Below are 10,998 nucleotides of genomic sequence, written 5' to 3'. Positions count from 1 at the left end.
GTCCCCCGTGTGTTTCTTGCTGGTGCAGACGCCAGCCGGCTTCCAGGACTTCAATCGGGACGCCGGCGGCGTGGGCGGCTATCGCGGCGAACTCGTCCAGGGAGGGTCCGCCGACCTGCTCAAGCAGGAGAGTCAACCTCTGGTCGGCGGAGGTGAAGCAAGGGGCCGCGGCCCGCGGCGGCTGCGCCGCCGCCGCCATCGCTGCAGCAGCGGCGGCGGCGTCGCCGCCGCCGCCAGCGGAGTCGCGGGGCGACACGGATGAAGAGCGGCGGCGCTTGTACGGCGGCCGTGTCGTGCTGTCGCCACCTTCCACCATCGGTGCCCCGGCAGGAGCAGCAGCAGGGGTGGTGGCGACGGCGGAGCCGCCGCCGCTGCCCTGACGCGGCTGTACGGCGGCTGCCGTCGCAGGGGATATGCCGCCGCCTTCCGTATGTGCAGTCTCCGTCGCCTCGTCAGCAGCATCGTAGCCGACGTCGATAGACTGTCCCGCCGCCGCCGTCCTGCCGCGGCCCGGCGAGGCCGCCGTCCCCGCCGCCGCCGCCATCTCCACCACCTCCCCCAAGCCCAGCTCAATTGCGAGGTCCGTCCGAAGGGTGATGTGTAACAGACGCCTGCCGTTCATGCTGCGGCTGATTGGAACCTGTACGATAAAACACATTGTACGGCAACGGCACCGTAAAATAAATGCCGTGTAACAAACAATTTACCTCTGGTAATGGTTGCGCAGGAATGCTTTGCTTTCTGTGACAGTTGCTTAATTTAGACACAGCGCGACAACGATAGGTGTCCTTTTTAGGCTATCCTTCGTCTTTATGGATGTTGGCGATGCACAATCAAATTCGTACACTGAGGCTCGACAACCCCTCAATGACGGCGGTTCCATAGGATGCACAATGACACCACCACCATCATTATTGTCATCGCCACCAGTTTTCCCGAGTCAACTTGTACGGCATTCCTCGTACACAGTACATTTTCAAGTCAGAAGCCCCCCCTTACCTGCAACGCCGTACAACCATGTGAACCCGTAGGGCCCACGAAGCAGCCCATGCGCTCCTCCGGCGGTGCCGTCGCGTCAGTGGCGGCTGCTGCTGCTGCTGCCCCTGTCTCTCTTGCCGTACCTGCCGCCGCCACCCCCGCCGTACAATACACGATCACCACCTCCACGGGCGCGGCACCGCTTCGCTGAGGATGCGGAAGAGCCTGTTTGGCCGTACGGCGACCCGATCAGTATATACATACATCCGTACAAATACACGCGGAAATCTCAAGGGGTTTATGCACCGTCCCGGCTGCCGCGAAGGCGTTGAGAGATGCGGCCCCGGGGAGAAGAGATGTAGGAAGTGCTGTGCCCGGGATATAACAGAGCTGGCGCTACTGCTGCTACGACTGCTACTGTTACGACTGCTACTGCCTCTACTACGACTGCTACTGCTACAGGTGGCGACAGCGCGATGGGTGTGCGACGGCCCCCTGGCAGCAGCAGCTCGCGGGCCTACAACGTCTCCTAGTGCACATCACCACCCTCCCTCTCTCCCCCTCCTGCAGGATAAGACGGAACCACATAAGGTGCTAGGTCGGCTGGGGAAGGTGAGGCGGGGGGGAGGGGCGGTCCCCCCCCCGCGGGGCCGTGAGGGGGGTTGCGAACCTCGGGAGCTGTTCGGTCCGGAGCGACATGTTGACAGCTTTGGGGTCCATTGCATGGAAATAAAATACCAATTCCACGGGCGACGTCCGTACGTCCGTACGACACACACACGACATGCATTCCGTACCTTGACGACGTTCACGGGCAGCGGCAGATGCTTCTTGCTTCCCACTGCTCCCGTACAAGACCGCATCACCGTAGGCTTGCCGTTGGCGGGTCGTCGTACTACTATCGGCAGCGTCATCGCGGCGGAGCCGCGACGGCGGCCGCCACCAGCGGCAGCACCGCCGATGCCCGCCGCCGCCGTCGCCGTCGGCGTTAACGCTGCCGTCGGCGACGCCGCGCCGCCATTGCCGCCGCCGTCAAGTGCGACGTGGGTATCCTCAGACATATTGCTGCCGCTACCGCCGCCACCGGCAAAGGGCGCCGCTGCGTCCTTTGAGACTACTGCCGTACCGTCAGATGTACGAAGCGCAGCCATCTCACCCGCGCCGCCACGCCATGAGGCCCCAAAAAACGTCTCATCGTTCTCTTGTACGACACCAGGTCTCGGCGACGGCGACGAAGAGCTCACCTCTCTAGGGCTGCACGCGGCTTCACCGGCGGCGGCGGGGGGCCCGCCGCCGCCGCCGCCGCCGCCGCCGCCGCCCCGGAGCACCCCGACATCATCTTCACCCCCACCTTGAGAGCACGACTCCTCCTCCTCCTCCTCCTCCTCGTCCTCCTCCCCGGCCCCGCGCTTCTTACCGCCGCCGCCGCCGCCACCGCTGCCGCGGGATGGCCGAACGATGACGTCGCCGAGCTCTAGCTCCAGAACCATATCTTCACGCAGCGTGAAGCGCCGTACAGGTCTGCCGTACACTGCAGCCGGAACTGGCAGGTGCAGCGCGGGGAAACCGCCAGGGCCGTTGCCGATGTGGCACTCGATGTCACACCATTGCATCACTTCTGGAAGCAGCTCTTGTTGTTGTTGCTGCTGCTGCTGCTGCTGCTGCTGCTGCTGAGCCGCCTCCTCAACGGCCGTTAGGGGGCCTGGCGGAACGAGGGCTCGAACCAGGATGGGCTGCTCGCCAAAGCTTACGTCTTGGGAGAGAGCCTACACGCACAAATACAACATAGGTGCATTTGTATAAGTGTACAATGCCGTACATAGAATCTTTCGTCTAGATGTACAGCCGTCATACCGTACGACTTAGCAGGTCATCCAGTACGGCAGCGGGATCAGCTGCTACAAAGTTGCGACATAAGAGAGCAACAAGTACGAGAGGGCAACAAGTACGACAGCACGTACGACCGAGATCTGCGCTACGATGTCCTTTGAAAGGTTGTCCCCCAAAAATAAAAGAAGTGCTAGACTTCAAGTCTAGCCCCTAAGTCCAACTCTACCACCGTATTACATAAAAAAATACACATATACACACATACGCACATACACATATACATACACATATAAGCACATATACACACACATATATACATGTATACTGCCCGGCGCCCCCTCCCGCCGCTCCATTCCCCCAACCCCTTTCCAGCCATCCACCTGGTGCCGTACCTGTACGATTTCCGACGGCAGTACGAGGTGTTTCGTGTCCCCCAGCCTCCCCGACCTCGGCGCGAGCACCTTGGGGCACTTCCGGTCCGTGTGCAGCACTGTGAGGGGCAGCGCCAGGGAGGGGCCGCCACCGCCGCCGCCACCACCACCGCGGGCGGCGGAGGCGGAAGGGGGGGAAGCGGAGGAGACGGGAATAACGGAGGCGGAGGCGAGGCGTTGATCCGCGGCCTGCTGCTGCTGCTGCTGCTGCTGCGGTGGCTGGGGCGCCGGTGGCTGCTGCTGCTGCTTGCGTGTCGCCAACACCGGCGGTGGCGGCCCCCGTCGCCGCCCACCGCCACCGCCGCCGCGGCTGACGGTATCACGGCCGCGCTCCTCCGCCCCGCGGCCCCTCCTGGAGTGTCCGCTGTCCAGTGACGCCGACCCTCCCTCCGTCACCTCCGCCTCCGCCAATCGTTGACCTGACGGACCCCTTCCCCCCGCCGCCTGTTGCTCGTACTCTTGCTGCTGTTCGCCGTCCTGATCCAGAAGCTCCGCCGCGCGGCAAGCTATCTCCGCCAGCGCCTCTAGGTTCCAAAGCGCGCTAGCTCTTGGTTGGTCGTACTCCGCCTCCGCCGGTTGCGGCGGTAACGTCGCCGCCGCTGCCGCCCTCGCTGCGGCCTCCGCCGTCGCCACTATTTTCTGCTCCTGCATCTTACGCGACTCACACGCCGCCGCCACGTGCGCCTCCGCTGCCTCCGCCTCCGCCGGCTCCACCGCCAGCCCAGCTGCTTCCGCAACCGCCGCCGCCGCCGCCGCGGCCATTTGCCATTCGTACAGCTCCGGATCTTGCCGTACCGCTGGTGTGATGAAATCTGGAGCGTCATGAAACAACGCCAGACGGGGACGGAATCCGCTGTCGTCCCGGGGTAACGGCATGGCGGCGGCGGCGGCGGCGACGGCAGCCGCAGCGCGGGAAGGAGCGATGCGCCGTACGTCGTACGGGTCTTGTATCAGGCCTTCTTGATAGTTGCCGTACAAAAGATGGCTTGTGGGTCGCGGCTCGGCCGGATGACCGCTGCTGTCTTCCGGGCATGCCATTGTGTATGTGTCCACGTACGGCACTCTCCGAAGATACGACACCTCCCCGTCAGGGAGCTCTACCAGTCGCTGCAGCAGTACGCGTTGCCCGTACTGCGGCCGGCTCAGAGCTGACGGATGTGACGGTCCCGTGCCCAGTCCCAATCCGTCGGGGTCAATGGCCTGCTGGTACGATGTGGCGGTGGCGGCGGCGGCAGCGGTGGCGGTGGTGGTGAAGGGGGTGAGTCGGATGGGCTGATCCGCCGCGTCATACACATCGGACGCGTCATGTCTCTGGACGATGTGCGTACGGACGCCAGCCCCGCGCCGAGCAGCTGCCGGCGCCACCAGGCCGACGGCAGGATGGTGGTGGTGGTGGAGGTGGCGGTGCTCTGGCTGTTGCTCGGGACCCGCGTCCACGTCTGCGTCGCGAGGCGCGCCGAGGTACTGTTGTTGGCGTCCGAAGCCTTTAGCCCGAGCAGCATACATACGTGTAACCTCCGATGTATGTAAGACTTGTCGCTCGTCCATTACACCATCCGCGTCTTGGAAGATGTAATGGGGCTCTAAGGCGCCGGCGACCGGAATGAGCGGTCGCAGGACCAGCTTAGGCGCGGCGATGCTCGCGCGGGGCAGCCGTTCTGCGTGATGACCAGCCAGATCAGCTTCAGCTTCGACATGTCGGAATTTCCATGAATCTTCGTAAACGTGGCTTGCGATGTCTGCATCAAGCATTGTTGCCGATAGCGCAGTCGAGGCACGCAAGGGACACGGTCCAGAGGCCGGAGGACGAAGCACGCCTATTTGACGACTCATCACTTACACCCGTATTTTATCTGAGGCAAGAAGGAAAACGGGATCGTGAGAATTGTACAGTAACGTTTTACGGGCGCCGATGGGGGAAGGCTACTCCTGAACAGCCCGCATACGTCGTGATTCAATTCCCGGCTCAAACATCACAGGTAACAGGGCAGATAGCTGGCGCAAATATTTGCTGAAGTCGAAATGCCTTGCTAGAGACCCAGCCACCGTGCGCGCCCGAACCCAAACTAGCATGTCGAGTTATGCCGATTTACAAGCTTATAACCGATCATATTTTGTTTAACATGGGACAAGGAAGATGTGCGCAGACGTACCGTCCTGTAGAGCTGAAAACTCCGACGACGGCTTTGATACTACGCAAAAAAATGCTATTAGGATGACGTAAAACAAGTTATGATAAGTAGTAGTTCCACATTACATAGATTATGCGGGAAGTTGAGGAGCTTCCCCTGTCAGTCCTGCCAATCTTCAATGGTCTCAGTCCACCCAGCTAGTACCAAGGCGCCTAAAGGTTAGGCATGGTGATCCGTAGCTATCCTGTATTCTGCATAACTCCTTGGGATTTTTGCAGTTTAAAGCTGGTAATTGAAGAGCCGTTCGCAGTTTCCAAAACAGGGGACAGGTATCCGACTTCCCAAGCTCGAAACAACGTCGCAACGCATCGTGAGCGGACGAGTATAATAATTTAATACCAACATTTTATTTTTATCCAAGTCAAGAGCAAAATGTTACGTGGAATAAGTTTGAGGTAAACGTCGCTGTCACTAGGGTAAAAGTTTAGCGCTTGCGAGCACATTTCAAAGCCGTCGAGCACAATATAATAAAATGAAACCTTTGTTAACGGTGCTACCATCGGCGGAGACTATTGACGCCCGTAACGTATCCCGACGGCTGACATTTAACCTCACCTAGTTACGCTTAACTTCTCGTCATGCGACAACATTACCGTATGTTTTCCCCGGCTGCGGAAGATATAACACATCCGCAATTACTTGTATCACGTCAAGTATGAACGCTCGCTGCTTGTCTTCACCAAACACCGTAAACGGAGGCACGTGCACGAAGATGGCCTCCATGCCTAACCGTTCCGCCAATCCACATGCCCGATAATAAGCCCAATTGCAAACAAAGCGTCCCGCGTCCTCGGACACAACCACACTATGGCCCCGAGCCGCCAGCCGCTCGCAAACCCCCGCCAGTGGCAGCCGGGACCCGACCCACATCCCCAATCCCCGACCGGCCTCGATCTCTTCCATCACGGGCTGCCAGCCTGCCTCATCGGGGACCCGGAAATCGGCGCAGTTGTAGGCGCGCGACTCCAGTTGGTACCGCGTCGCTGTCGATGCGACTCCGAGGTGCAGCAACACTAGGCGCTGCCGATCAGGCTGAGGCGGTGCGGCAACGGCTGCGGCTGCAAGATGAGCTGCTGCTGCTGCTGCTGCTTCTGAGGACACGGCGGAGGCGGAGGCGGATGGAGAGATAGGAAAATTTGCAGTGGAGTCCTCGTTCGGGCCCGTGCCGGTACCATCCGCCGCAGCCTCTCGTAAGGCCCGTGCGGTTTCCTGAGGGCCCACGCTCAGCGCACCTAGAGACGGTATCGGGGCCCTCTCCAGCTCTTGAGCAAGCTGGATGAAGTAGGCATCTACGTGCTCGGCGGCCACCCTCAAGACTCGGAGGTCAGCAACCTGCGGTGGCGGAAAGTCGTACCGGTACAGCAATGGGGGGAAAGGTGTCAAGGCGGGCAACTCGCTGTGTAAAGAGGGCGGGCGGTCAGGATGCGAACGCTGTGAGCGGTATCACTTCATAAGGCTAAACGTGACAAGGCCTTTGTTGGTGCGCTTTGATGGGCGCCAAGACGACGATGGCCTTGCCCGTTTCTTCCTGTCCCATCCCGTAGAACAAATGAGTTACTGTGGCAGAGCGCATGTAAAGCATATTTCGAACTCCCGTTGAAAATAGGTCTAGGCAGTCCGCAAAGTTAACGATTCGTTGGTAGAAAGCGTCCTACTATCCGTGACCTGTACCTCAATCTCTTGTTGCATGTGTTGCAAGCCGCCGTCCCTGAGCTGTAATTGAAGCCATTTAATAAGTTGTTCAGTTGGATTCTCATCGACGCCATGGAAGGAAGAAAAGCCAGTTATGATAAACGTGACTCTGGCCATTCAGCTTTCCTCCAGAGCAATTTATTAACTGATGTTCACAATAAGCTTCCACTAGTTTTTATACCGATGCCACGAACAGGGCTAAAAACGATCAAGGCCGTAGGTGACCTCCGAAGCCTTTAATGAAAGGTTCTATGCTGCTTTATCGATTAGGTTTTTATTCCTGCAAAAACAGCGTGAAATGTTTGGTTCTCAAAGGCATTGTGACGTAACAGCATCGTTACAGGCAAACTGAGGCATTCACGAAGGTTTACAGTTAATCATTTACACATAATTGTTGGTCAACAGTTTGACTATTTAGAGTTGAAGGAAAGGCATTGAGAGTTCGGCCTCGTCGTTGCCCATTGCGAACGGCGAAAGTAGGCATCACAAATGCTTGACAGTTGCACATATGTTCGTCTTCCTTTTAAAGTGTTGGAATAGAATTTGTAAGCCCATCTCGCTTCATGTAAGCAGGGCTGAGAAACGCGGCGCGAGTAAGACCTTTGGCGATAGCATATTTTTACAAAGATCTGCAATTTGGCATTCACTCCAGAGTACTGAGAGTACTGATAACTCTTTCGCACAAGCAGTCTAGCAAAATGCTAGTTGGGTATCAGTCGGTGATGACGGAACTTCCCGTCCTAAGTCGCCCAGCAAATTTAAACCGTATAGCTTTCGATAGAGGAAAAGCTAAGGCTCATTTGGACCATCACTTTGCCTCATGTTCCTGCGCTTACCTTTCTCTCCCGTCTGCACGCTTCATCTGCGTAGATAAAGAGGACATGGAAGAACAAATAAACAGAGCACAAGTGAGATTACCAGGGATTATAGTATCAGGCTCTTAACTACCTCCTCAGCTCACACCTTGGCGGGGGGAGGAAAACTTCGTAACTCTTCGTACTATCGTGTCCTATACCGGCAGCCGCTACGTTAGGATGCGCGTGTCTTTTGGCCTTCCCCCACCATTGCAGCCAGCTAGAGAGTATTTGTGACAACGTTGAGCAAAAGGTAATCTACGGTCCTAGTATTACGGGTCCTCCTGATGACACCCTCTCCTGCCTGGAAGGGGTCCGCGGCCGCGTGTAACGTGTTGAATGCTCAGGTGTTGATAATCTTCGTCGCATTCCTATATCAAAATGAAAATTTTCTAGAATTCGCAATTGTTGCGCAAGACCGGCTAAGCAACACCTGAGCTGCGACACTACGTCCGTATGGTGGTTGTACGGCGGCAGGTGCGATGGTATCGGCACAAAATGATATCAGTTTCTGATTTCTCGCTATGTGCCCTTTAAAGACATTGCATGGTACTTCTCGAATCTGCTCTGGATAGAACATCTATGCAATCCGGAAGAAACTGCGCGCTCTGGAACCCAACTGTAGACTGGAGCTTACCATTGTTCACCTGTATCCTTCTTTTCATATAGTTTACGTACTCTTTCTCTATCCGGTCAATTTGCACGGCAGCGCTGATCATGCTGCAAAGCACATCGTTTCCACACGCCAAGTGGCAACAATGCAGTGCTACAAGCACTTTAACCAGGGGCGTAACAGCGTATCGAAGCATTCCATATCTTTACAGAACGCCATGCAGCGGCTGGGGCTGTATTAGAAGCTTTCAACGCGAACATTCCCGCCGATGCCCGCCGCGACTTGGACTCTCGACCGGGCAGATGGGTGGCAATTTGCCGCAAGACTGGACACAGGTGTGGAGCGCTTGCTCCGCTGCGGCACTTCAAACCGACAATCATCATTACCTGCTAGGGATTCCCCCGGGACTTCCTAAAAACCCCCTCCTCCCCGGCCCTCATATAACCTCCTCCCCGGCCCCTCCGTATCCATTTGCACCTCAGGTGCTGTCCTGGTGCAGGAACGAGTTCCGGCGTTGCGTGGACCCCGATCTGCCGGACAGCGCCGTACACCTGGCCAAGTGCTGTCTGCTTGTGGCCCTTGAGGAGGAGGCGGCTCGCAGCGGAGAGGCGCCCCACCCCGAGCTGGCTGAGCTCGTGGCGGCGAGCAGCGCGACGTGGAGGTGCGAGGGGCCCTCTGCTGCTCTCTGGTGGGAGCGGCGAGAGGAGGGAGGAGGGAGGAGGGACGGTGGCGCGAAAAGAAGCTCCTCCTCAACACTGAGAGGGGAGTTGGGGAGGGGTGGGGAAGGAAGGGGAGGGAAGAAGAACCACGTGAACGAGTGAACCTGATGCCAAGGAGGATATAGACTCTGATACGCCAGCAGAAGTAGGTAACTAGAAGTAACTAACCAGTCACCGCGAGCTATGAAGGAGGAGTCTTCGCGGCGATGTAGGTGAGGGAAGGGGTGCTTAGGGTGCTGAGCTCGATCTGAGAGGTACTGAGGGGAATCGGGGAGTGGTGGTACGGCAGTACGCACGGACTTGTAGTTTCGCTGCCGTCTCCCAGCCTAACGCCACTCCTTGACCGTCGCCCGTGCCGTACATCACAAGGCCCCGGAGCGCCGCCAGCGCCAGCACCTGGAGCGGGGAGCGGCTGGAGGCGCTGGCGGCGGAGGTGGCGGCGCTGCTAGACCAGCAACTTGATGAGCGGGCACAGTGTCGTACAGTGGCAACAACGGCGGTGCAAGCGGAAGGTGTTGAGGGCGCTGGCGTGGTCGCAGCAATGGCGCCGGGTGCAGCGGAATCGGAGACGTCGGGCAGCAGTAGCAGCAGCAGCTGTGATACCGCCGCAGCGGCCGCAGCGGCAGCGGCGGAGTTACGTCCTGAAAGCTCCGTGCCTTCGAACAGTAGCTCCGAAACCATGGAGATATTGGGGTCCCGTGGCGTGGCTAGCTCCGAAACCGCAACTTCCACAAGCAGCTTTAACTTTGCTGCCGAACAGGAGGAGCTTCTGGACCGAATCCACACAAGCAAGCCCGGAGCCGTCGGCAGCAGCACTCATGGCAGCAGCAGTAGCAGCAGCAACAGCCACTGCGTGTCAGCCGCCGCAAGTGGCAGTAGTAGCAGTAGCAGTAGCGGCGGCGGCGGCGGCGGAGCAAGTGAAGACAGGTACTACGGCTCTGCATGGCCCAGCGTACGGCGGGTGTACGGCAGACGGCAGGCGCTGTACAGGCGGTATCCCGTGCAAACATTGGCGGCGGTCAACACGGTTCTGTTTGACCGACACGGGTACATGCCGTGCAATCGGTACGGCGTTCCCAGGTGGGCAGATGACAGATGAGCCGTGGCTAGCTACTGCCGCTGTTTTCCGTCGAAGTTGCTCTGCTCTGTACGGCATCTTAAGGTTTTTCTCCTGCTACTGCTGATGCTTTTGCGGCGTCCACTTAATCCACTTTGTTCATTCCATGTTGCTGCTGCTGTTTCCCAAACCCCCCGATCAGATTTCTTCCATTCCCCGCTGCTCGCCCTTACCTGTCCTGTACGAGAAGCACGCGTGCGCGCGCGTGTGTGTGTATGTGTCTGTGTGTACTTCAGTGGTCTCTCCCCTGGCATGGGCCCCCCCTCCCCCCTCCCCCCCCCAGCGACCACCAGCTCTCCAGTGTGCTGGAGAGGGGAGTGGGCGCCAGCGCCGCACTGTCAATACTGTATCTGGAGGTGGGTGGGTGGGTGGGTGGGTGGGGCCAACGGAATAACCCCCTGGCATCGCCTTGCCCTTGCAACTCCCAACTGAATAAACCGCTGCCGCCACCAACCGGCATTGACAGGTGTGTGACCGGCTGGGCTTTCCACTGGCCGCCAGGCCCCTGGAGGATGGCAGGTGTGTATGTGTATGGGGTGGGGGAGGGGGGAGGGGGGAAGGGGGGGGAAAAG

The 10,998-nt window shown here is 58.6% G+C and overlaps 2 protein-coding genes across 2 annotated transcripts in view; one reads left to right on the top strand and one right to left on the bottom strand.

Annotated features, from left to right (window-relative positions):
- Positions 1–6,007: 6,007 nt before the first annotated feature.
- Positions 6,008–7,240, bottom strand: VOLCADRAFT_62493 (uncharacterized protein; the record flags this gene model as incomplete). Its single annotated transcript, XM_002952316.1, has 2 exons — positions 6,008–6,522; positions 7,087–7,240. 2 exons carry the CDS (start codon positions 7,238–7,240, stop codon positions 6,008–6,010), a joined length of 669 nt encoding a protein of 222 aa, XP_002952362.1.
- A 1,193-nt stretch (positions 7,241–8,433) lies between these two features.
- Positions 8,434–10,998, top strand: part of VOLCADRAFT_93041 (uncharacterized protein) — a gene marked incomplete at both ends in the record, with an annotated part of 17,321 nt that continues 14,756 nt past the window's right edge. Inside the window, 7 exons of the mRNA XM_002952392.1 lie at positions 8,434–8,454; positions 8,893–8,925; positions 9,073–9,251; positions 9,679–9,879; positions 10,282–10,389; positions 10,710–10,782; positions 10,893–10,945. Of these exons, the coding sequence (XP_002952438.1) occupies positions 8,434–8,454; positions 8,893–8,925; positions 9,073–9,251; positions 9,679–9,879; positions 10,282–10,389; positions 10,710–10,782; positions 10,893–10,945 (668 nt within the window). The remainder of the gene's footprint in view (positions 8,455–8,892; positions 8,926–9,072; positions 9,252–9,678; positions 9,880–10,281; positions 10,390–10,709; positions 10,783–10,892; positions 10,946–10,998) is intronic.

Source organism: Volvox carteri, assembly GCF_000143455.1.
Source record: "Volvox carteri f. nagariensis unplaced genomic scaffold VOLCAscaffold_29, whole genome shotgun sequence".
Classification (NCBI taxonomy): Eukaryota; Viridiplantae; Chlorophyta; class Chlorophyceae; order Chlamydomonadales; family Volvocaceae; genus Volvox; species Volvox carteri.
The sequence above is the reverse complement of the archived record's forward strand: the minus strand, read 5'-3'. Positions and strand labels throughout refer to the sequence as shown.